The sequence below is a fragment of the Engystomops pustulosus genome, chromosome 6, assembly GCF_040894005.1.
Source record: "Engystomops pustulosus chromosome 6, aEngPut4.maternal, whole genome shotgun sequence".
In the NCBI taxonomy this organism is placed as follows: domain Eukaryota; kingdom Metazoa; phylum Chordata; class Amphibia; order Anura; family Leptodactylidae; genus Engystomops; species Engystomops pustulosus.
Genome location: NC_092416.1, coordinates 159,564,314 through 159,591,260, shown reverse-complemented (window position 1 = coordinate 159,591,260; position 26,947 = coordinate 159,564,314). Strand labels below are relative to the sequence as shown.

The following is a 26,947-nucleotide window of genomic DNA, read 5'->3' as shown; positions in this document are numbered from 1 at the left end:
TGTTTAAGGTGGTGGAGGTTCATAGACGACATCTTCCTCCTATGGACTGGCACTGAACAACAACTTGCATTGTTTCATGATTTTTTGTATACAATTGATGATTCGATTAAATTCACTGTGGTCTCTTCGGTAACACAATTACAATTTTTAGATGTCACAGTATCTATTAACAACAGGAAATTTGAGACTGACATATTTTCAAAACCAACAGACAGGAACACCCTTGTCCGCTATGAAAGCAGCCATCCTCGTATGACCATTAATTCGTTACCTTATAGCCAATTATTAAGGGTAAAAAGAATTACTAGCGAACCACAAAAACTCCAGACGAATCTACAGTTAATGACGGACAAGTTCAGGAAATGTGGCTATCCCAGGCACATCATTGAGATGAATTTACACAAAGCAAATGCCAGGAGTAGGGGTGAGCTACTTTCCACAAGCAATACACAAAAACGACAGGACAGAATACCCTTTGTCACCACCTACAACTCTCAGAGTCATAACATTGCTAAAATAATTCACAAACATTGGTCCAAATTAACAGGCTGCAGTAAGGTTGCACCTGAATTTCAAGTTCCACCATTGATGTCATATAGAAATTCTCAAAAAGTCAAAGATAGAATAGTAAGAGCGGATATTGGTCCGCGTGGAAGCAGCAAACAACCAGGCATATTGGGTCAACTTAAAAAAGGATGCTTTCCGTGTTGCAAATGTATTAATTGCAAATACATGATCAAAGGTTCTTCTTTTGAACACAATAGCAAAAGATATGATATCAAACATTACCTGACATGTGACAGCGCCTTTGTGATCTACATATTAAGCTGCCCTTGTGGGTTACTATATGTGGGTGTAACAACACTCGAAGTCAAAACGCGCTTAAACCAACATAGGTACACAATACGATCTAACCGTAAAGATCTCCCCGTACCAAAACACTTTTCAGAAGCCGGACACTCAGAGAAACATCTTAATTTTCGTCTTATTGACCACGTGCCCCCCCCTCAGACGAGGTGGTGATAGGGTGGGCATCTTAAAAAAGCGTGAGTTACATTGGATATATACTCTTGATACTTTGAGACCCAAGGGTCTCAATGTAGACTTTAAACTTTGGTCTTTATAAATCCTGTTGATCCATTTGTGGTTCTTTTTTGGGTTTGTCATCAGAGTAGCAGTGAGTGACTTGTTGTGATATAATAATTTTGACATTACATGTCTCTTTTCTTTCAGAACATGAGCCTAACCCAGATGTCTCTCCGTGGAAGCCTCCCTCTACTGATCAAAACTTTCTGCACAATAGAACTTTTTATGAACGCATTTCGGTATGCCGCTCCACACAATCGTCGAAAGTTATGGCAACCTTCTCATTATTATTATAACTTTCATTCCTTCAACCATCAATTGTCCATCTGCATCATGTACATTGTCATCTATTAATAATCTACAGTTGGAGTGTCTAGCCAGGGACCATACTGTCATTTATATATGTACAGACAAATATGAAGGGGATCGCTTATGCCGTTTGCCCCATTTATTATTAGGGGTATATTCAGCAAGGTCGTCCCTGATATCTGCATGTCTTTTAAGTAGTGGTGTATTTGAAATCACCCTATGTGGAATATGGCTGTCATCACAGCCAATTGGTCCTGATTTATGGCTGACACCCCGTGGATCCTCTATATGTATCGGAATGATACTAACCAATGTTCCATTGCCAATGGTTGTTCTGTATTTGTCCTTGGTTGCCATGGCATCAGACGTGGTTGCTGGTTTAGACCACGCGTGCGCACAATCAGACGCATGCGCACAATTAGGCGCAGAGCGTGTGTTCCACCGTGCGTTCCATTATAGCATTTTCTTTTAATTGATATCGGAGTTAATTTGAACCGATCAGGGACGGTGGACACGTGGAAACAACTGGGAAGAATTGTCAGAAATCTAACCTTTTAGCACAAAAGCACTTGAGCGCTTTTACACAGATGAGGTCAGTGGATAGATCGCTCTGTGCTACTAACAAAGAGAATTGCTACAAATGTCACATTTTTAAAGTCAATTACACATGCACAAATGTATTGTATAATGTGCACTATACCTGCTATTCACTGTATGTATTTTTATTATGTAATATGTATTATATCACAGTTTTACAAAAATGGTGGGAGTATCCCAATCAGTCATGTGATCACTTGTTGTATATATATATATGGCCACCATTTCACTTTTTGAAAGGCTTGAAAAAGGCTCTTGCAGAGCCGAAATGTCGCTGTCATTGTCACTCACTATGGAATAAAGACACTTTTGTAATTTTTACCTACAACGGAGTGCTGCCCGCTTTCTTCATATTGTAACTGGAGGACTTGTGGACCAGTCATGGGATGCCTGCACCCATTCCCCTCCTTTAAGGTTTGTGCTGCTTGGACTTTCTTTTGAGTATCTATCTATCTATCTATCTATGGCTCTATCTATGATCTCATATCTATCATCTACCTAAAATCGGAGTGACACAATTGTGTTTGGCTCATGCACGTTGATTACTCTACTTCCTCATTCTTCTATTTTTTACTTCCCTGTTTTAGTTTCTCTTTGAGTAGTAGAATATAAAAGCACAGATTTACCTCCAAGGACAGAGGGATAGCACCTAAACCTGCAGCGATGGTGTCCTCCAGCATAACGCCGGTACTCCTCTCTGTGGCCGTCTATCTGTGTGCAGCGGGTGCAGTGAACCCCGGTTTTGTGGTGAGGCTCACGCAGATGGGGCTGGATTATGGTAGGTGGTACACTTGGTCTAAGAATTATTCAATGAATGGAGATTATATTTGTGTGGAAATTCTAAAAAAACAAAAGCATTATCCCTTTAGGAATAGATTTTGATAAATAGTTTTTTATAAAATAGCCCACAGTTGTATATTTTAATTATGCATTGACAAGTCTGTATTCACCTGCTCCACAGGATCAGATGCAGGTGTAGTCCACAGATCCTGATATCCTTGTGATATAGTGATAATATCAGATGGGATGTGCTATAAATTCTAGAATTCACAAAATTGTTCAAGTAATTATAACAAAACTCTGAAATACTGTATATCTTATTTATTCCCTCTTGCAAAACTTAAAATCATTCTTCAAAGTAGTGGAGTGTTGGGAATTGCAGGGCACAGCACTCAGGTATCTCTGGAAGTGATGAGCGGACCTGAAACGCAAAGTTCAGTTTATACTTGGTTTGTATTCCCCATACCCGACCCTGAACTTCATTAGAAGTTCAAGACCAGTTGCAGGTTTAGCTCAAACACCCGGTTCTGGTACCGATGGGTTAACTCATTAAATGTAGTAGATTCAGTGGTTTTGCAGTATATGTTAGGAGCAATCAGAGTCCATAGGGTCAAAGTAGGGTCTAAAAGGAGCAAAAAAACCCCTAAAAGTTAAATTTACATTTCCCTAGAACTGATAAAAAAAAACAATAAATCATTAACATGTCAGGCATTGCATGTCGCAAAAGTCCTAATCTATCAAAATAGAAAAACAACTACCGTATATGCCGGCGTATAAGACGACTGGGCGTATAAGACGACCCCCAACTTCTGCCCTAAAAATATAGAATTTGATATATACTCACTGTATAAGACTACCCCTCTCCCAAATGAAAAAAAGTCTGCTTAAAACTTTGCAAAACAAACAAGAGAGCAAGTGCCTGGTGATCATAACTGTAAGCTGCGATATTAATGAAGATCCGACATGCTTCTGTAAGTGCCGCCTGTGACCCCCAGCTCTGTGACGCCGACCGCTGTGACAGGGTGGCTGCATTAGCATACAGCGCGCCGCCCCGTCAGCGCGTACTAAGCCTCTTCTAATGACTGTGAGAGGCGGACTGCCGCGCATGCGCGGCGGTCCCAGGAAGCGGCTCTCTGCGCGCTGACGGGGAAAAAAAACACCTCACACAGTGTGGCCCCCGTATATCCGGCGTATAAGACGACCCCCCACTGTAGCCATTATTTTAAGGGGTTAAAAAGTAGTCTTATACGCCAGTATATACAGTATTTCTGGAATTCAAGCTCATCTTGCAAAAAATGGCACCTTACACAGGTCCAAACAATGAAGTAAGAAAAAGTCATTATTGTCTGAAGATGGTGAGACATTTTTACAATGTATTAAAACATAATAGAACCTGCATAAATTTGCTATTCTTGTGTTGGTACCGATCCAAAGGATAAAGGAGACATATGCAGTGCACAGTGAAAGCCATAAAAACCAGGCCCACAAGAAAATGGTGCAAATGTGTTTTTTTTCCCACCAAATTCACCTTATTTGGAATTTTGTTCTGGCTTTCCAGTACATGTAATGGAATATTATATACTAACACTACCATATACAATTTGTTATGCAGAAAATAAGCACTCACACAGCTCTGTACACTGAAAAGTAAAAAAGTAATCGATTTTTAAATGTGGGGCGTGAAAAATGGAAACTCACAAACAAGAAAGTGCCAAGTAGTTATGGGTTAGTAAAGTTTATTACAACATTTGCTATTATCATCTGGACTATAGAGTTATGCTAGTTGGCTTAATGTTTAATTGACTCGGGTATTGGCCTAGGGTGGTAGATGCATTGGTCCCATCCTCGCCTAGCAATAAAATGCCCAGCAGACTCCTGCAGTTCTGAAATGCCCAGCAGCCTCCCCCAGTAATGAAATGTCCAGCAGCCTCCCCCAATATTGAAATGCCCAGTGGCCCCCCCAGTAATGGAATGCCCCATGCAGCCTCCCCCCAGTAATGAACTGCTCAGCAGCTGCCCCCAGAAATGAAATGTCAAGCAGCCTCCCCCAGTAATGAAATGTCTCATGCAGCCTCCCCCAGTAATAAAATGCCAGCAGCCTACCCCAGTAATGAAATGTCTCATGCAGCCTCCCCCAGTAATGAAATGGCCAAAAGCCTCCCCAAGTAATGAAATGCCTCATGCAGTCTCCCCCAGTAATGTAATGCCTCATGCAGCCAGCCCCAGTAATGAAATGTCCAGCAACCTACCCCAGTAATGAAATGCCTCATGCAGCCTCCCCCAGTAATGAAATGTCTCATGCAGCCTCCCCCAGTAATGAAATGGCCAAAAGCCTCCCCAAGTAATGAAATGCCTCATGCAGCCTTCCCCAGTAATGTAATGCCTCATGCAGCCACCCCCAGTAATGAAATGTCCAGCAACCTACCCCAGTAATGAAATGCCTCATGCAGCCTCCCCCAGTAATGAAATGTCCAGCAACCTACCCCAGTAATGAAATGCCTCATGCAGCCTCCCCCAGTAATAAAATGCCTCATGCAGCCTCCCCCAGTAATGAAATGGCCAGCAGCCTCCCCCAGTAATGAAATTCCCAGGAGTCTCCCCCAGCAATGATATGCCAACGACAGTATAACGTCTTTCGCATTTGTACACCACCTGTGGCCATTAAAAAAAATGACGGAACCCGAACGAGCCCTTTAAAGAAGTCCAATTTGCACCGTGTCAGAGTGTAAACACACAGAATGGTTTTATATGTGAACTGTGGACTGCGGACTCTGGAATATTATACTAGCCACAGTCCCGGAATAAGGATATGACAAGTTATTAATTAGAACTTAATGGCTCTTGCTGAAGGGTTGACACGATGATAATCCCATCATAAATTATCACACAATTTGGCTGCAATGTGGACGGAAACCAATTGATCAATTCAAATATATATGGCTATAGACTTGACATAAATCATTTGAGATAAGCCATGATTTCAGAATGGAGCCTTTAATACATTTCTTTCCAATTATTTAAAGGGGTCTACAAAAGTCAGATATTCATTGCATACCCCCAGGATATTCCATACATGTCATAGAGCTGTTGGTCCTCAAGGTCAACGATTCTCATCCTCTGGCTTTGATTGGACAGTGTCCAGGTGCAGCTCTTTCCATTGACATCTATGGGAGTTCTGAAAATGGCCAAGCTCTCTTAGGGGACATGGGACCCACATCTATGGGAAAACCCTTTAATTCAAATGAGATAACTTCTCAACACACCAAATCAACTTATTTACTTTCATTTGTGCTAATCTCTTTGAAAGAAACTGGTTGACTTCCCTTAATTGCAGCAGCCTCCGGTGATTTGGTGTCAATATTTTCAAAATCCCTGCACCCATTTAAAAGATATGGGCCCCTTCGAAGTTTACATTTAAATTATCTCATAGTTAAAAGGGGAATAACCTTTTATTTACTCTGGGGTGTGTCTCTGTGTGCCTTATAGAATTAAAAGGTTATCACGCCCATGTCTAGTATAAGCTGAGCAACAGATCTTTTCAACTAGTGGACACATTTTTAAAAAGCATCGAATAGGTTAGGAGAACAGCGGTAGCAGCTCAGAATAAAATGAACTCCTCTAGTTTGCTGGGAAAATCCCTTTACAAGTCCCTTTGTTTTGTCCGCTCAGTAATCTCCTGCAACATCAATTAACTGTAAAAAGTTCTTTATTGCAAAATCCAAACTTCCTTCTAGAAATATTTCACAATAGAAACTGGAACTGGATGGTAGGTTAGAGCTAACTGAAAGAGGTTATCCTTAGGGCAGATGCATACTCCACAGCACCATGTATTGTTTTTTTTCCTATTATATTATTTTTATTATGCAAAGTATATACGGTACAAAAATAGTCATAAACGCATGAATACATATACAATATTTCACAAAGTACCATTACAGCCTGGGTTAGAACATATAATACCTTTAAACCCCCCCCTACCACCCACCCACAATAACCAATACAGCGTAGTTAAGACAGGTAATAACTTTAAATCCATTACCACCCACCCCCATCAAATCATCACATAATTACAGTTAGTAATTTTTAATAAAACAAAAACCCTTCCCAAATAACACAAACAAAACCAAAAAGTAAAGGGAGAAGAAGGAAAAAAAAAAAAGCACCATTTATTGTTATGCGAAATTCTGAACAGTTTAATGGGTAGGATTTAAAGGGAATCCATCATCAGGATATGACTTCTCCACCTGATGACTGGTTCCAATAGCCATTTCAATAAAGATTTGAATAATGCTTTTAAAGCCCATCTTCTCAGTACCACTAAATTATATTAAAGTATGTAAAGTTTACCTGGCTCCCTGCCAGCAAGATCCATTGAATCAAGGGGGCATTAGCTGAAATGGACCTCATCTCTCTCTCATTGAGTCATCCTCCCCCCTCCTCCTCACTGATACCTCCTTCCACCTTCCTCTTCTGTGCCTATGTGACAGTGATAAGCTCACCTAAGTATGGGGGAAGAGGAGAGAGTCTTATTTAAAAGGGTACCAGTCAGATCACCTTCTGGACCAGGGCTCTGATATCTCATGAGAGGAATGTCTGCTCACTTCCCAGTGTTTGCTATAAGTCTTCTTTATAGCTAGCTAGCATTCTGGACGTGTGCATTGTTTAATTTTCTGAGCCTTGCTTGTTTTCTGACCATACATTTGTCACTCGATTCTGTACTGCATTGCTTTTTTGGTTTTGATTCGTATTTGTACGACTATTCTTCTGTGCTTGTTTGTCCTGTTTTTTGTCAAAATTTTTTCACTTTGGCGCAGGAAGGGAACATCGAGCAGCTGTTGCTTACAGTCTAGGGTAGAATTGGCAAGGCAAGTAAGTAGGGAGTACTAGGGGGTCTAGCTTGAGGGCTCTCTCGCTGTGTCTGTCCTACCATTCCATCTAATTGTCCATTCTCTAACAGCAACATTATAGGTATACAGGCAGAGGGTAGGGGATGGGATTAAGGCTGATTTCACACTGATGTATGATCGCCCGGCCATAGCCCAGACAAGAAAACAGACACCCACTGAAGAGGAGACGGGATAAGCGCTGCTCTCCTGCCCGCCCCTCTCCATAGCAAGGCATGGTGCCCGACTGTAGTTACAGGGAAATATAGAGCATGCTCTATCTTTTTCTCAGTACGGTATGGTGGCACACGTGTGCGGACAGATATACGTTGTTTGTCTGAAAGGGGCCTAATACAAATGTTTTACTCTGTCTGTTATCTGCAATTTGTCACTTACTGCTGCAACTGCAGAGTGTAACTTTCACAATCCAAAGACTCAACTTCGCCTGCTAGAAAAATTTAGCTAAAACTTGAGACCAACCATTTTCATTTAGTTTCCAGTCGGCTGCGGCTGACAATTTATTTTTCCTTTAAAAGAAAAAAATTAGTAAATAATATAGCAATATCAGACATAACAAATGAACAGGAATGGAGCTGTTCCTGCACAAATTTAGGTTCTAAATTTACTATTTCGTAACTAGGAATAGTTCATCCATCATTCAAGCAATGCTGTGTGTAAAGTTACACGACTGATGCAAGCTCTTGTGAAACACTATAAACCGCAGTGGGATGTTGCATTATAAGTAGAAATGATTTATGAGACATGTTACACCACTTTCTGATATAAATACTCTATAGAATAAAAATTGCATACTATAGTGCATAGCAGAATTTGCATAAAAATGTGCAACTTTTAGTGTCTCATAATTTTACCTGCAGCAAGAAATTTTTTTTTTACTGTTCTAAGGCGGGGCTTTAGGGAAGGGGTGTGGCCTCCTGATTTTTAATATTTTATACTAGAAACTATTATTCCAATAGAATAATCAGATACAGGCAGTCCCTGTGTACATACAAGATAGGGACTGTAGGTATGTTCTTAAGTTGAATTTGTATGTAAGTCGGAACTGTATGTTTTATCATTGTGATCCCAGACAGAACTTTTTTGGTCTCTGTGACAATTGGATTTTAAAAATGTTGGGTTGTCATTAGAATCAGCATTAACAATAAAGCTTCATTACAGACGCCTGTGATAACTGTTATAGCTGATTATTGTAGCCTAGGACTAAAGTACAATAAATTACCAATATCCAGGGGTCTGTTTGTAACTAGGGGCCGTATGTAAGTCGAGTGTTCTTAAGTAGGGGACCGCCTGTATTATCCTACAATGTGCCCATATCTATTGGCTATGAACATGACCCTTTGAAGCAAGGAAAAAGTTCTTGAAGACAGCCAGGATCGTTTTTTCTTGTATTTATTCTTCAAGGATCATATTATGGTTATTCTTATGGTTCTTTTATGATGTGAGGACATCCTAGGTGGACTAGTGCAGAGTGATAAGCATTAAGTAGGTTCCGGGAATAGCAAACCTTTTAAGTTTTCCTATGACATCTTGTATAATATAATCAGTTCTCAAACCATAATTGTTATCAAAACCATCTGATTTCTGAAGATAAACATGGAGTTGAGATCAAGACATACAGGCACAGCCCAAGAAAGCTGGATGGCTCTTGTTCAATCAGAGTTGGTTGGCAGGAAGCTGCCATGGTCTCACAAGTGGTTGATGAAACTGCCAACATGGTCAGAACAAAGCGGAAGTAGCTGTATCAGAATCTCTAAGAGATGGTGAAGCCAAGAAAAGGGACGTCTTCTTATTTTTTATTATGGGGTTTGCTGGAAGCTATAGAGACTGTATAAATTAGCTTCTTGGCCTGTACTATACAGAATGTGTACAGGGGGTCAGCAGTACTGGTGGCTGGCCTTAGCCATCTTCTTTCCAATAAGATATACCAAGACTTCAACTTGAACCACAATACAGCTGAGTTACTGTGGAGTGGTGTCTCTGTTTAAATAAGTGACTTAATAGGGAGCATGGTCAACCAAAATAATAGATCTTTGGATAGAGAGATGATAATCCACAATGTGGTCCCCTCACAGTGTACTTCCCATCTCACCCACACATTGTGGACACCTTAGGGTGCAACCCCCATCTCACCCTCACATTGTGGCCCTATCATCATCACAGCATACCCCATCCATCCTTGTGGCTCCCTCTCAGTGTACCCCCCCCCCATCTCCCCTTACATTCTGGACCCCTAACAGTGCACCGCCATCTTACCTTCAGATTCTCCTCCTTTCCTTGTTGATCTGTAATTAAAAAACAACATAATTAGGGCGGCACGGTTGCTGAGTGAGTAGCACTTCTGCCTTGCAGCGCTGAGGTCCTGAGTTTGATTCCCGTCCAGGTCAACATCTGCATAGAGTTTGTATGTTCTCTCCGTGTTTGCGTGGGTTTCCACCGGGTCCTCCGGTTTCCTCCCACACTCCAAAACATTCTGTTAGGTTGTTTAGATTGTGAGCCCCATGGGGACAGGGACCAATTTGTCATGCTTTGTACAGCGCTGCGTAATCTGTGTGCGCTATATAAATAAAGAATTATTATTATAATTTACTCAGTTCTCCTTATTTCCCTACAGCAGTTCCCCTACAACAGAGGCAGAGTGATAATGTAGAGAGCCGACAGCTCTCCACATCATCATTATATTCAACTAACTGGGTCTTCTGGAAATTGGAAATTGTGGGACATACCTTCCACCGGCCTGAGTGGCCTCTCAGCAGTTGTGGGTTGCTAAGGGACATGGGACAGCACTTGTTCACCTGGATGAATAAGGCCTATCTGTTATACAGTTAACACAAGCTAAATTCTACTAAGTTCAGAAAACCCATAAAGTAAATATTCCACAAAAAATATTTATTTGCATATTATATATTTTATTTTGTTTATTAAATTGGAATCAATTCAAAGAAATGCGTCTGTGTTCAGATATAATACATAACACTTCTGGCGTTTTCCGGTGTTCTGTAAATTCCTTCTCAGAACATCTCCCTCATGAGCCCTGTGCTGGTGGTCGCACATGCTCAGTGTCATCACATGGATTCTCTGTACACAGTTGGCGCCTATACTATATGCTGGTCCTCATTGCCCTTTTCTTCTCAGCACGACAGCAGGGGATGACTGTTCTGCAGCAGGAACTCGCCAAGGTCCATCTTCCAGATTTCTCTGGCTCTGCACACTCTCCTGTAGGAAAAGTCAAATATCATTTCGACAGGTAAAAAAAAGAAAATAAAGTTTTTTTCAATTTTTAAACATAAAACTTACTCTATGGCCCAGATGTATAAAAACTGGTGCTATCTTGCGTCACTCATGTGCAGGGTACGCCAGATAATTTAATAGTGGTGCACGGCCTTCAATTATCTGGTGTAATCTGCACAGCTATGGAAAGTGTGTAATAGCTGATAAGTATACCGTCTAGTAATCTGGAGTCTTATTCAATTACAGCATGAAAATTCGCAACTTCCAGTTACCCAACTCGCAGATCAGTCCAATGCCCGGTGTTGGCTTAAAGCTATCAATCTCAGGAGGCTTCATTGAGATAGACGGGAGGTGGCATGTCAAGGCACTGCACATGTAAGAAGTGGAAAAATCCTTCATTTCTACAAAGATCTTAATTATAATCAGCCAACATTCGATTTGGAGAATTAAATCTATCAAAACATTCGCTTTGGGATCGAATTAACGGTTTGAAAGTATATGACTCCAATTGTCCTGGAAATTGTTATATAACCCTTATAGTCCTATCTTGTTTCATTAGTTTGTACAATTTTTTTAAACTCTCCCTCTACCCCTTTTCTAATCTTTGGGATAAAGGATGGTATTAGCAAGCAGGCGGCCATTTTGAACTCCTTATCGGAAGTGAATCAGAAATGTCTCAGATTCTATTTGATTCCTGAAAAATGCTACATTAACACCAAATCTACAAGCCATTGAAAAGATTTGCTAATCTTGTAATGTTTTCACTGTAAAATTCCAGAGGGATAAAATCCACCAAATATTTGGAAGGTAAAACATTAAGTCGACAATGTCCCTAGTAGTACAGCTGTACTGGGGTAAAAGTTTAGTTCACAGTTTTTTGAGGTTAGGTAATTCAGGCAGTCCCCGGGTTACGTACCAGATAGATTCCGTAGGTTTGTTCTTAAGTTGAATTTGTGTGTAAGTTGGAACTGTATATTTTATAATTGTAACTCCAGTCAACTTTTTTTCGGTTTCTGTGACAATTGGATTTTAAAAATGTTGGGTTGTCATAAGAACCAGGATTAACAAAAAAATCTTCATTTCAGACACCTGTGATAACTATTACAGCTGATTATTGTAGCCTAAGGATAAAGTACAGGAAATTACCAACATCCAGAGGTCTGTTTGTAACTTGGGGTCGTCTGTAAGTTGGGTTTTCTTAAGTAGGGGACCGCCTGTACTTTTCATTAAATAATTTTTGGTAGGTAACCAGTGATTGGGGAAAGCAGCACAACCACTGGGGATGTCCAGCCTAGACCATGTGCTCATGTGATAACACATGCAATCTTATTGGAATTTGTATTTTCACACTGACTATAATTATAGAAAATGATTAATATTCAGAGTGTAGAAACTGGTATTTTTATATATCGTAATTAGAGATGAGCGAGTATACTCGTCCGAGCTTGATGCTCGTTCGAGTATTAAGGTACTCGAAACGGCTCGTTGCTCGGACGAGTATTTCCCCTGCTCGAGATCGAGCATTTAATTAAACAAACACAGTGAAGAACAATGAAGAATAGAATAAAAACAGTGAACACAGGATCATTTAAGTGAAAAACACAGTGAAGAACACAGTGAAGAATAGATTACAGATGTTCAGCACATCTGCTTACTTGTCGGAAGATACACGCGGAACGGGGAGACATCGCACACCAGGGAGACATTGGGCGCAGCAGAGACACATCGGGCGCAGCAGAGACACATCGGGCGCAGCAGGAAGACATCGCACGCAGCAGGGAGACATCGCGCGCAGCAGGGAGACATCGCGTGCAGCAGGGAGACATCGCGCGCAGCAGGGAGACATCGCACGCAGCAGGAAGACATCGGGCACCAGGGAGACTTCGGGCAGCAGGGAGACATCGGGGAGACTTCAGTGGAAGAAGAGGAGCGGATCCCGGGACAGCGTATCTCCTCTCCCGACAAGTAAGCAGATGTGCCGAACATCTGTAATCTATTCTTCACTGTGTTTTTAACTTAAATGATCCTATGTGCACTGTTTTTATTCTATTCTTCACTGTTCTTCACATCTGCTAACTTGTCGGGAGATAATATACGCGCGGAACAGTGAAGAATAGATTGCAGATGTTTGCATACATCTGCTAACTTATCAGAAGACATTCTTTTTCAATTAAATAACACATTTTATTCCCGAACCATGGTCCCTTTGAAAAATGCTCGAGTCTCCCATTGACTTCAATGGGGCTCGTTATTCGAGACGAGCACTCGAGCATCTGGAAAAGTTCGTCTCGAATAACGAGCACCCGAGCATTTTGGTGCTCGCTCATCTCTAATCGTAATATAACATTTCATCATTAGATCCACAAAAGGAGGATTTAATCTGAAGGTGGAAGGAATTAGCATTTCTGTGGGGCTGAAAGTAGGAAGTGACACATCGGGAAGACCAACAATCGCTCTTTCAGATTGCAGCAACCACATCTCAGATGTCAAGATCCACGTGTCTGGGAAACTAAGGTATATATGCAATGATTATTTTTTACAATGTCCATGGAGTACTTAAACTGTACTTTGCTAAAAGAGAACTTATCATCAAGCAGAGGTTAGGACACTGGGGCAGATTTATCAAGTGTCTGAAAGTCAGAATATTTCCAGTTGCCCATGGCAACCAATCACAGCTCCCCTTTAAAATATTCATGGCCACTGGTAAAATGAAAACCGAGCTGTGATTGGTTGCCATGGGCAACTGGAAATATTCTTACTTTCAGACACTTTATAAATCTGCCCCACTATGTATAATATACTCACCTCCTCCTGCTCTATAACATGCTGCCTGCAGATAGGACACTATATACAATATATTCACCTCCTCCTGCTCTATAACAAGCTGCCTGCACATAGAACACTATGTACAATCTGCTCAGCTCCTCCTGCTCTATAACATACTACCTGCAGTTAGAACACTATGCGCAATATACTCTCCTACCTTGAATCCAGCTGTATAGTCACAGATTTTGGGGTCCATTGTCTTGGGAGCTATGTCCAAGGACATCAACCGTATTAGTCTGCCCCGGGCGCCAATATAGTTGGCTATAGTGATAATGCTGATAGATGTTGTCTCTCTGCACTATCACTGTGCCTCGAATGCTGTGCAGAGCAGGGATCAGGCCGCCATGATGATATGATTTCATCCTGCCTTCCTGCTTGAGTGCTGCACACAGCAGCAGAGGAGAGCTGCTGCGGGGGAACAGAGAGAGATAATTACCTATTTATTAATTTATTTTTTTTACTAAGCAGTAGCAAGGAGGCTGCAGGGGCAACACAGTATGAAGGGGAGCTACTGGGTGGGGGGCATTATATGAAGGGGAGTTGCTGGGAAACCACAAAATGAGGGGGAGCCACAATATCAGAGGGAGCAACCAGGGGACACAATATCAGGGCGAACTGAATATGAGCGGACCACAACATGCAAGTGAGCTGGGGGAACATATTGTGAGGTGGAGATGGGGAGCACTAAGTGGGGTCCATATTGTGTGGGGATCAGGGCAAGGCAAAAGGCGTGGCTTAGGGCACTATGTACAATATTTTACCATCATTTGTGCTGCATGGGGTTTCAAAAATTGTATGGCAACTGATACGTGAATGTACCCTAAAATGTTTATCCTGTTCTATTGCAGCTGGTTGGTAGACCTCTTCCGTCACAATGTTGATAATGCGTTAAGAAAAGCTATTGAGAATCAGGTCAGTAAAATATAGTTTATATCATTAGAACATTGTTTAAGGGATCAGCTGGTCAAAAAATTTTAAAACTTTTTAAGCCATCAAAGGTACTATACAGAATTTACTTTTATACATTGAGGAAGATGTAACAATATGGCGCAGACAACACTAGTTTTTTGTTGCAACACTGTGATGTTAAATTCTAGTTACAGAATGTAGTGTTCTTGTTTGCACCTTCATACAGTTGTTTTTACCTGTGCACCACAATGTGGCACAAAGTCCAAAAATATTTGGCGGACGGGCTATTTTCCGCCCGGTCGCGCCCCCTTGTCATGAGACCACACCCCTTTTCCAGACCACGCCCCCCCATCCTTGGCCAGGCAAGTCGGAAAAGTGTTAAAAACAGGTCAAAAAACCCTTGATTATCGTTAGCTAGTTTTTAATTCTTCATATTATACTATATCTTATATTGTACAGTATGTAAGTGCAACAATATTCTTCTTTCCATCCATAGACCGTAAAGCTGCACAAATTAACATGTTGCGAAAAACATGAAAAGGATGGGAGGGTGCCTAGAAAAACGTCAAGAATTGCAACTATTTTCCGACTTGCACCAATTTCATGCCAACTGGACGTGAAGTTGGACAAGGATGGCAGTAGAATGGGTCAGCAATAGGTGTTCCTGCTAGGTCTTGACAAGGGCTATAGAGCAAATTCTACACCTGGCAGCAGTCCAGGTTTAGTGAAAGCATTGATCCATAAAGTAGCAACAAGATGTTAAAATATACAGTATCTCTGATATATTGGGATAGACATAAAGGTAACTTAGTGTTAATGGGGGTCATTTACTAAGGGCCAGAATTGCGTTTTTACGCCGTTTTACCCTAATTTTACCGATTTGCGCCATTTTCCCCTGAATTGCCCTGGGATTTTGGCGAACGCGATCGGAATTGTGGCACATCGGCATGCACGCAACGGAAATTGGGGGGCGTGGAGAAACACACGCTTACCTGCACCCGGCCTGGCTTGGTGAAGTTCAGTAAACTCCGACGGAATTCAGCACAGCAGTGACACCTGGTGGACATTAGGGGAACTCTCTTAGTGAATCCCGGCAGAACCCGAATCCTCCACAAAGAACGAGCGGCTGGATCGCGAATGGACCGGGTAAGTAAATCTGCCCCATTATGTCTTATGTGCACGCAAGAAGAACAGGTTTTATGATGTGATTAATAAAGGAGGTGGACTTCTGTCTCACCCTGGCTCCATAATCTTCAGTAGACTTATACTCTAGATATAGAGTACCTAAATATCGGTTATACGGGCCTCTTAATCATCAGTGATAATTTTGTAACCCATATTTTCCTGTTTCCTCTATTAGATCTGTCCTCTGGTTAGTAATTCAATTACAAGCAAATTGGAACCATTACTGCAAACTTTAAAAGGTAAGTTGACTTTTTCAGGTGAAGCCGGCATTACACATAAATAAAGACGAGTGAATCTATTTGTTGGGTTGCAGTTTTAGTGCAGATCTATTGTATGTCAGGCACAAAATGGAATCCCTAATTTGCTCTAAAAAAGTCAGAAACATCTGTCTTGGAAAGATACATTTTGGAAAACTGCAACAGACACACCCACCGGCTAACTTCTTAAGACCCTGGCAAAGTAGCAAAAATGCACCCAAAAAGTCACAAAAAAAATCTAATAAAACAAAAACTAAAAAGAAAAAAACTGGTCAAAATAAAAATACATGTCCCCCTAAGATTTAAGTCTTGGATGACTCTCTAATCTCTATACAAAAGCTAAAGAGGACTCGTCACTTCTCCCGACATGTACTTCTATTACGAATGTAGATAGATATAGATGTACATTCCCGGCAGTGGAATGGGTCAGCGTGTTCCTGCCAGTTCCTGACATGGACTATAGATCAAATCTACACCTGGCAGGACCTGGAGTAGGACTACCCTATATTTATAAGGAGACCAGAGCCACCAGATATATTTGGCATGGAGGGATTACCATCATATGCTGGCACACGTTGATAGATCCCCTCAATTATAACCCGCCCAATGATTATAGCTTGGCAGATCCGCCATATCTGTAACCCCAAAACTTGCATCAATGACTAATAGGTCAACACATGTTTCCAACAGCTCAGAAGTTTTCGACACAAAAATCTTGAAAATTATGCTTCCATCTCGAAAATTTATAAAAAAATTGACAACTGGGTGTTACCATTCTCTTCATCAAAGCAGGTTGTCCCATTATAGTCTGACACTGATTGGACAGTGTAATAGTGAGTAGTGACACAACCCTAACTAGCAACACCCATATGTCAATAACGTCATGGGGCATAGGGGTATTTACTAAAATCAGCATATCGGTAGAAATGATAAATCCTCTTCAAATTTGCATTCATTAAATAGAATTAAAATACTGTGAAAATATGGCAGCATAGGTGGGATTCTCTATGCTATATTTGTTTGTGAATGAAGTTTGAAAAGCTTTGATATTAATTTTTTAGTGACGGCAAAAATTGACAATGTTGCTGCTATTGACTATTCTCTGACTGGGCCCCCGCCCGTGACCACAGATTGTGTGGATGTGCAACTGAAGGTGAGATTTTCCTGTTAATGTTTCCAAAATGAACATGTGCAAGAGTAATTAGGAATATATTGTAGGTTCCATATTTTTCCTCATAGCCTAGTTTTTATATCCTATATGTGGACTGGCTAGTAAGAAGGAGTACAGTTTTTGAATTTTAATTTAGATTTTCTTAGGAACCATGGGATGACTTTGTCAAATATCTTTCAATATAGTCTGTGGATGAAGATCCCCAAAATGGGACAGATTTACTTACAGGGTCCCGTCGTGATCCCGTGGTGCGTTGTCCGACAAGGATTCGGGTCCGGCGCGATTCACTAACATCATGTGTCCGAGTTCCTTCCTGTGTCGCTACTGCGCTGAGGTCCACCAGAGTTCACCTGCTTCTTCCTGATGCTTCTTCCCAGTGCTTGATCTTGCAACACAAATCCTTTTTTAAATTCCGCGGTTTGTCCGAATCCGTCGGGTTGTCCGACGACCACGCCCCCCCAATTTCTGTTGCGTGCAAGCCAATGTCGATGCGCCAAAATCCGTTCTTGTGCGCCAAAATTACGGTGCAATTCGCCGCAAATCGGAAATATTCGGCAAATCCGACGAAAGTGCGGTACTCGGACCCTTATTAAATGAGACCCAATGAGTCTACTTCATTCTTATAGAGATTATAAATCATCCCAAACTGAAACTCAGACTAAATCTGAGGAAGCGGCTTGATGCTTATCAACTTGACTTGATGGTGTTGTGAAGTCTAGATACTTGTATGGAAGTTAATACCAGAAAGTCTCTTAGACAACTCCTTCCAACTGCAAGTCCAATAATTTTATCAACACAGTTGGTCTACACTCGTTACACTAGACAGGTATTATATACCAATACTCAAATGCTATGACTATTAATATTACATAACTACATGTTTCCACAGGGAGAATTTTTTGAGCTATCCCATCGCACTCCACCACCTTTCTCACCACCAGCCCTGAAACTGCCTAGTGACCACAGCCTTATGGTTTACTTCGGGGTCTCTGACTATCTGTTTAACACGGCTGGATTTGTCTATTATACAGCTGGAAAACTGATCTTCAATATCACTGACAACATGGTATGTTATGAGCATCGTACATCTAAAGATGCTCAGGACCTACTTTGAGCCCTGAGCCCATTGAAGGAAGGTCGGGTATGGGTTCCAGAGATAATTTTTGTTGGTTTTTCCTTCTTTATCCCTTTGTTCTAACTTTCAATTTTTATAAGATATTTTATTGAGGTTGTCTCCATCGTAGATTCCCAAGGACTTCAGCATTCGACTAAACACCTCTTCCTTTGGAGTGCTAATCCCTCAGGTAAGAAGCCCCTCAAAAAATCCTTACATATCTGGCTGGGGACAATATCCCAAAAGAGACACAATTCCCCAGTATAGTGGTAATGACAAACAACTGATCAGTGAAGGACCAGCACTAATCTAATACAGATGACCTATCCTGAAGATAGGTCGTCTAGAGGAAAATATAGCCCCCACCACAAAAAATAACTCTAGATTTACACATAGTTATCTGTTTTTCATCAAAGTTGAAAAAGATGTACCCAGATATGTTGATGAAACTGAAGATTTCATCCACCTCCGCTCCATCACTGGACATCAGGCCGGGGAATATCACCATTTCACCCCACATAGATATTCAGGCCTATGTCATCTTACCCAACTCCTCCTTGGCTCCAGCTTTTCTTCTGAACCTGGTAAGTTAATATCTGAAATTCTATTATATAATAAATGTTCATAGAAATAGTTTTTAGGTTTAAAAAAGACAAACTTTCTTGTAGCCCGACCTTTCAAACCCCATATTATTAGAGATGTCTTAGAGTTCCACTGTTCAAGACTCTTAAAACTTGGCCAGAGTTGGTCTTTCGGTTCCTAGCTATAAATGGCAGGTGTGTTTCGTTATTGCTCCAAATGTGATTATGAGTCCTTCTAGTAATCCAGTCTGAATGCTGGTGTCTTCACTTATAGGGGGGAAGGATATGGCACATAATTCTCAACTGGTGGATAGAGATGAGCGGGCTGTAGAATCAGTTTGGGTTTGGCTGAGCGACCAGGACCCCCCCAAACCTGAACTGGAACGACAGGTCTGCCCATCTCTGGTGGTGAGGAAGTAAGAGTTCTCCTAATGGAAAGCTTGCCAATTAAGGCCTCCTTTTATGAATATGGAGACTTAAAGCCATTGATGCTCCACCGGAGAATTCTAGGAATAATGCAAATATGTTTTCCAAGGTGGAAAATGGAAAACAATGGGGCAGATTTACTTACCCTGCCCATTCGCGATCCAGCGGCGCGTTCTCTGCGCTGGATTCGGGTCCGGCCGGGATTTATTAAGGTAGTTCCTCCGCCGTCCACCAGGTGGCGCTGCTGCGCTGAAGAGCATCAGAACGCACTGGAATACACCGAGCCAGGCTGAGTGGAGATAAGTGCAATTTTCGCGACACATTTTTTTTTTTTTAATGCGGCGCCAAAATACCGAGGCAATTCAGGGGAAATCGGCGCAAATCGGAAATATTCGGGTAACACGTCGGGAAAACGCGAATCGGGCCCTTAGTAAATGACCCCCAATGCCTCCTTTTGCTACCTTGAAAGGCAGATCCTTTAACACCAATCATGACTTACAAGAAGTCTGATATCATGATGTGTGATTAAGCCAAACTAGTAGGAACAGACTCCCAACTGTAGACAGCACTGTTTCCACCTGGTTGTGTCTCCTCAGTACAGTGTAGGGAACTGGTTTGGCTGTGTGAGAGGCTATTGACAAGGGTCAGAAGGTAAGAGTTCTCCTTATGGAGAGTTTGAAGTTTTCCATTTCCCACCTTGGAAAACTTATTTGAGGTCAAAGTATCTGAACCATAACATACTTGTATACTCGACCATCTTCATTTATTATATATCCAGACTTTTGACCACTTTGCTAAACTTACATGTGACTCACCAGCAAATAATATGGAATTACTATATTAATGTTTTGAGTTATCAATATTTTATTCTCATGTTTCAGACGACAACTGCTCTGGCAAAAGTGGCTGTAAAATCAGGGTGGATTGTGGGTAACCTAGAGCTTAGCAGGTACCTACATATGATTTCATGTATACTTTATAGCTCCGTGTTTAAAAGATATCTCCATATCTCATCCACTGGGAAACTTTGGCCAAACCCATAAAAAAAAACTGAAGGGAAGTTCTCATGAATGCAATGATGTGTCCAAACAAAAACAGGCATAGATCAGAGGAAGCTAAAGCTGCTCTGTTATTTTATGAAATGTATTCTTATCTTCTTTTTGATCATTTTTAGGATACCTGTCTAAACATCAGGGAAGATGGTTAGAACTTTTGGGGCAATTTCTGAATAATACACTGAGTAGTTCCTACAGTAAATACACAGGACTCATAACTATGAGTCTATTGTATTTTTCAGCAAAAAAAGAAAATTAGCCATATGGACAACATTTTTGTGCTGTTTTGGCTGTAATATGCTCTGTTAATCTAATAAATCTACTAGAAATCATACAAATAATACTTGCTGGGGGAAACTTTGCTTTCGTGTCAGGCGCCAGCAGTGATCATGATATAGACTTAAGATTGGACTTTTTTCTTGCTTCTAGAGTACTTATGGATCTTAAACATTCTGATGTCGGGCCGTTTTCTGTAAGTACAGAGTAGACTATATAGATATAGCAAATATATATAACATTAATATACATATATTTTACAGGTTGTTCATTATAGAGTAACTATGTAGGTTACTTAAACTCACAGTATACTGATTGATGATTGGTGACCACATAACTAATAAGTTACTACGTTGCAGGTGGTAATACTGAACACGGCTGTGAACTACTACTTATCAAAAGTAATACTGCCTCAGGTTAACCGTAAGTAGTTTACATCCTAAGGAATATGATTCTACTAGTGATGAGCCGACCCGAACTGCAAAGTTCGGGTTCAGTCCCCAGAGCTTGACCTTGAACTGCATTACAAGTTCGGGACCAGGTGCTAGTTCGCCTCAAATTCCCACCGCCATTAACAACCGTAATCAATGCTGGCACCGATCTTGAGCGTTAACTCTTCGAATGCTGCTGGCCTACCCCAAATTTTGTAGGGTCCACTCATAAATATTTCCTATCTATTACACTTTTGACTATTTCCTTATTTAAGATGAAATCATAAAACAGACCAATCTCCGGTCATGAACTGAGAAGGCATCATCTCTCTATGAGCATATGGCCCCCTTTGTAGTATCAAGGACAACTCAGTCCTAACATTTAATAGTAGTGCAGCTCAGTCATATTCAATGAAATGAGACTGAGCTGTAATACCAGGCTTAACCACCACGACATGTATGGAGCTGTGCCTGGTATACAGTAAAAGGGACAATGCACTCACTGGAGAGTTGATGTCTTCTCCTGGGGTGCAAAGAAATTTGATGGGTCATCACTATTCTAGCCTTGCAAATCACTCAGCGGGCAGGATGTATCACTGTTCTGTGCTCAAGTCTAGTTGTTGCACCTTAATTCTGTCTCCAGAATGATCACAAGTTACAAACATCTGTGATGAGTTGAGTTCCTGCCTCTTATTAATCCCTTTACTTTAGGCGCAGTGTTAGATTCGGGGCACTTACATATGATCCTCCTACAAGCTCCTCTCTGCTTCTCTCCCGCACCCCAGCATGAAAATGACCTACACAGCAGAGCCCAGGTGTGTGACACCCTGCACCCAGTGACCTCCTCAGCAGTGGCCTCTCCTGGAGGGGTTCTTTGTGCTGATCTCCTGCTGCACCCCTGTAATTCTGGCCAGTGTCCACCAGTGTGGACATCCTGCTACATGAGGACACTTCTTTGTCCTGTCTACAAAATCCCACTCACTTCTCTGTCCTGTCTGCTGATCCCACTAACTTCTCTTCTATCCTGCTCTGAGCTGCTGCTTTTGCAGATTGTTTGTAAATAGAAGCTCATAAAACGGTTAACTGAGGCTGCATGTAGTGTCTGAGCTCTGCTGCTGGGAATACACTGCTCTGCAGAATAGCTCAGTATTGCTTTTCAGTCTACACCACCTTTGGGCTGGGGTGTTTTTACACCTAATTGGCACCCAAATGAAAATGTCGCTAATGATGAATAATTAGTAGTTTGATGTTTTGGTGCAAAACTGTTGTAAAAACAGTGTGACAATATGAAAAGGTGCAAAAACAACAGAAAAAACAAGTGATACATCTGGCTCAATGACGGCACACCGGGATTAGATATAATATTCTCTTCATTTATACCAAGAGATTAATTGGTGTCCAGGTATTAGTGTAGGTGACATGGTGATGATGATGGTAATAATGATGATAAACGACTTCTTCTGTTCATGTAGAGATTCTGAACAAGGGTTACCCACTCCCGCTACTGGATAATGTGCAGCTCACAGATGTTGTCCTCCAGCCGCAGCAGGTTTGTCCTTCCTAATATCTGTAATATATACATGATCAGTAGTGAGACAACCTCAACGAGGAAGAGCAACCAGAACTGTATCATTGTGTGATAACATAAGTATATGTAATGAGTATAAATATATATATGTGTGTGAGTATGTTGTGCATAGATGTGTGTAATGTGTGTATATATATGAGTAATGTGTGTATATAAGTGTAATGTAAACGATACAATATCGCAGTAGTATTTATGCTTGTGGTCGAGCAGTATGTTAATAGGGGGGAAACATTCAGTCAAATGTTTTCTGTATGTGGATATGTGTAGGAACATAGAGACTCCACACTAAATATTTTCAGCAGCTAGCAAAGTGCCTTCTCGGAGCTCTGACTGTAGGGTTTAGTAGGGTGAAAATTGCATTTGCACCCAGAACTGGAGCCAAATTAGACTTAATATGACTCTCTACTCCATACAAATAGACCGTCGTTATAAAAATGATATAATACAGGCAGTCCCCTACTTAAGAACACTCGACTTACAGACGACCCCTAGTTAAAGACGGACCCCTCTGCCCACTGTGACCTATCATGAAGCTCTCTGGATGCTGTGTATATATATAAAAATTATAAAATATTGTAAAAACTTGGTAGACCATTTTATCTCACTGGGATTTCTGTTTCTAACTATAACATTTTACATTTCAGGATTTCCTTCTATTTGGAGCAAATATTCACTATGGAAAAACTTTGAACAGCACCTGGATTGATAGATATTAATGTGATTGGTCCAAAATCTTGGGATTGGAAGATTCTGATGAAAAATTCTAGTCTGTTACTAATAAAGTTTGTAAAATTGAATTAAAGAATTTAAGGGCCTTTATAAAAAGGGGAGAAATAGCAGTTGTTTACCCTCTAATGACTGGGATCACATCTACATTACACCCCATATACACATCTATATACTGGACAGTAAAGAAACTACATGCCTGGCATACTTTGCTTTACTTGTGCATGTAGTGAATAGTTGAGCCCTTTTTTTCTTAAAGGGGTTTTGGTAAATAGGAGCTCAGCTGCACTTCCTGGCACAGGCCACTAAACAGAGTATGGAGCAGGACTTATAGCTTCCTTGTATCTTATAATTCCTGAGTTGAGAGTCTAAGCTAAGATTTTATAGTGTTGGACCCCACCAAAAACATATGTAGGTCCTAGTCTGTGGATATGGGGGTCAATAGACTGACAACCCATGTGAGGTCCCAGAGGGCAACTTAGCAATGTTATTGCATATTGTGTGGACAAAAATGAAAAAAAGTTTTTTATGACTTTGCAGAAATTGTGCACAGGTCATTATATCTCTGGGCATGTGATGTCACACAGGTGCACGGTTTGTTATATCTCTGGGCATGTGATGTCACACAGGTGCACAGGTCATTATATCTCTTGTCATGTGATGTCACACAGGTTATATCACAGAAAGTAATCAGAACTGTGTGATATAATTAGCTGTGCACCTGTGAAACATCACATGACCAGGGCTACAGCAAGCCTTTGACCTGCGTGACATCACATGACCAGGGCTACAGCAAGCCTTTGACCTGCGTGACATCACATGACCAGGGCTACAGCAAGCCTTTGACCTGCGTGACATCACATGACCAGGGCTACAGCAAGCCTTTGACCTGCGTGACATCACATGACCAGGGCTACAGCAAGCCTTTGACCTGCGTGACATCACATGACCAGGGCTACAGCAAGCCTTTGACCTGCGTGACATCACATGACCAGGGCTACAGCAAGCCTTTGACCTGCGTGACATCACATGACCAGGGCTACAGCAAGCCTTTGACCTGCGTGACATCACATGACCAGGGCTACAGCAAGCCTTTGACCTGCGTGACATCACATGACCAGGGACCTTTTTATCCAAAGGAAGTAAACAATGAATATTCCTTTGGAATGACAGCAAGCAGAAATCTAGAAAACCATAAAAAATTGATACAGAAATGATATTGGAAAATGAAAAAACTTTCTCTACACACACAGTATAAGTTGTTTGCTAAAAGTGGACAATCACTTTAAGTCCAATGGAAAAAATGCTGAATTTTTTTTTTAAAGAACTGTAAAAAATACCACAAATGTAATAATGTGTATGAATCCAGTGTTATAGAGTATAAAACTCATCAGCTTTGTTGAAATGAATGAAATGATCTTAAAAATTTTCTGTATTTTTGTCTGTGTTTATTTTATATAGTGATGCTTTGATGCTGATTGTTGTGTCACTTGTGAATGATTTTGGTGATTTTATTTAGAGCAGTGATTTTCAACCTTTTTTGAGCCGCGGCACACTTTTTATACTTAGAAAATCCTGGGGCACACCACCAACCAAAATAGCACAAAATGACACTAAAACAGTCATAAAAGGCCTCCCTTTACTAATAAAAACCTCTAGCGGCCTCCCTTTACTAATTAAGAGCCCCTAGCAGCCTCCCTTTACTAATTAAAAGGCCCTAGAGGCCCCCCTTTACTAATTAAAAGACCCTAGGGGCCTCCCTTTACTAATTAAAAGACCCTAGCGGCCTCCCTTTACTAATTAAAAGACCCTAGGGGCCTCCCTTTACTAATTAAAAGACCCTAGGGGCCTCCCTTTACTAATTAAAAGGCCCTAGAGGCCCCCTTTACTAATTAAGAGCCCCTAGCGGCCTCCCTTTACTAATTAAGAGCCCCTAGCGGCCTCCCTTTACTAATTAAAAGGTCCTAGAGGCCTCCCTTTACTAATTAAAAGACCCTAGCGGCCTCCCTTTACTAATTAAAAGGCCCTAGCGGCCTCCCTTTACTAATTAAAAGACCCTAGCGGCCTCCCTTAACTAATTAAAAGACCCTAGCGGCCTCCCTTTACTAATTAAAAGACCCTAGAGGCCCCCCTTTACTAATTAAAAGGCCCTAGCGGCCTCCCTTTACTAATTAAAAGGCCCTAGAGGCCCCCCTTTACTAATTAAAAGGCCCTAGAGGCCCCCCTTTACTAATTAAAAGGCCCTAGAGGCCCCCCTTTACTAATTAAAAGGCCCTAGAGGCCCCCCTTTACTAATTAAAAGGCCCTAGAGGCCCCCCTTTACTAATTAAAAGGCCCTAGCGGCCTCCCTTTACTAATTAAAAGGCCCTAGAGGCCCCCCTTTACTAATTAAAAGACCCTAGCGGCCTCCCTTTACTAATTAAAAGGCCCTAGCGGCCTCCCTTTACTAATTAAAAGGCCCTAGAGGCCCCCCTTTACTAATTAAAAGACCCTAGCGGCCTCCCTTTACTAATTAAAAGACCCTAGAGGCCCCCCTTTACTAATTAAAAGGCCCTAGCGGCCTCCCTTTACTAATTAAAAGGCCCTAGAGGCCCCCCTTTACTAATTAAAAGGCCCTAGAGGCCCCCCTTTACTAATTAAAAGGCCCTAGAGGCCCCCCTTTACTAAATAAAAGGCCCTAGAGGCCCCCCTTTACTAATTAAAAGGCCCTATAGGCCCCCCTTTACTAATTAAAAGGCCCTAGAGGCCCCCCTTTACTAATTAAAAGGCCCTAGAGGCCCCCCTTTACTAATTAAAAGGCCCTAGAGGCCCCCCTTTACTAATTAAAAGGCCCTAGAGGCCCCCCTTTACTAATTAAAAGGCCCTAGAGGCCCCCCTTTACTAATTAAAAGGCCCTAAAGGCCCCCCTTAACTAATAAAAAGCCCCAGCCTCCCTTTACTAATAAAAAAAAAGACCCTAGCTGCCTTCCCTATACAAATAATAACCTTATATACTTACCCTTGATGTCTTCTTCCGCGTATCTTCATTCCTAATGGCGATCCGCCCACCCCGCGTCGGCGATCCTCCCATCATCTGTAGCTCCTGCACCGCGCGCCTCTGGTCACGTGACTTACGCGACCTCACGTCAGGTCGCGGCAGTCACCTGACGTGGGCCGCGCGGTGCAGGAGCTACAGAAGATGGGCGGATGGCCGACGCGGGGCTTGTAGGTAAGTATGGGGCAGAAACACGGGGGCGCGGCGGCAGCACTACACAGGGGCACCATGGTTCGGGGAACTTTCCCCGCGGCACACTCAACCATGTGTCGCGGCACACTAGTGTGCCGCGGCACACAGGTTGAAAATCACTGATTTAGAGTAATAAACTATTATTTCATTTCGCTGTAATGCTTTTCTTCTTAATTCATTTATATTTTATGTAAATAGTCACATGGTTATCCATCTTTCCTGAGCTGTGAAGGGCAGTTCCATAGAGTTGTGTTACAGCAGGTAGCTGTGGA

At 41.6% G+C, this 26,947-nt stretch overlaps 1 protein-coding gene across 1 annotated transcript; it reads left to right on the top strand.

Annotated features, from left to right (window-relative positions):
* Nucleotides 1-2,585: 2,585 nt before the first annotated feature.
* Nucleotides 2,586-24,877, top strand: LOC140064827 (bactericidal permeability-increasing protein-like). Its single transcript, XM_072112074.1, has 15 exons — nt 2,586-2,770; nt 10,809-10,920; nt 11,151-11,279; nt 13,263-13,418; nt 14,579-14,642; nt 16,000-16,063; nt 17,143-17,234; nt 18,142-18,318; nt 18,497-18,556; nt 18,783-18,950; nt 20,255-20,322; nt 20,858-20,900; nt 21,064-21,127; nt 22,608-22,684; nt 23,368-24,877. Exons 1-15 carry the CDS (start codon nt 2,656-2,658, stop codon nt 23,437-23,439), a joined length of 1,461 nt encoding a protein of 486 aa, XP_071968175.1. The 5' UTR covers nt 2,586-2,655; the 3' UTR covers nt 23,440-24,877.
* Nucleotides 24,878-26,947: the final 2,070 nt, after the last annotated feature.

Excerpts from the sequence above, each read along its gene's own strand:
- LOC140064827 (XM_072112074.1), top strand. The coding sequence starts at position 2,656 with ATGGTGTCCTCCAGCATAACGCCGGTACTCCTCTCTGTGGCCGTCTAT. Across the intron at positions 10,921-11,150 it reads GTCAAATATCATTTCGACAG|CATGAAAATTCGCAACTTCC; the intron begins GTAAAAAAAAGA and ends ATTCAATTACAG. Across the intron at positions 13,419-14,578 it reads CACGTGTCTGGGAAACTAAG|CTGGTTGGTAGACCTCTTCC; the intron begins GTATATATGCAA and ends GTTCTATTGCAG.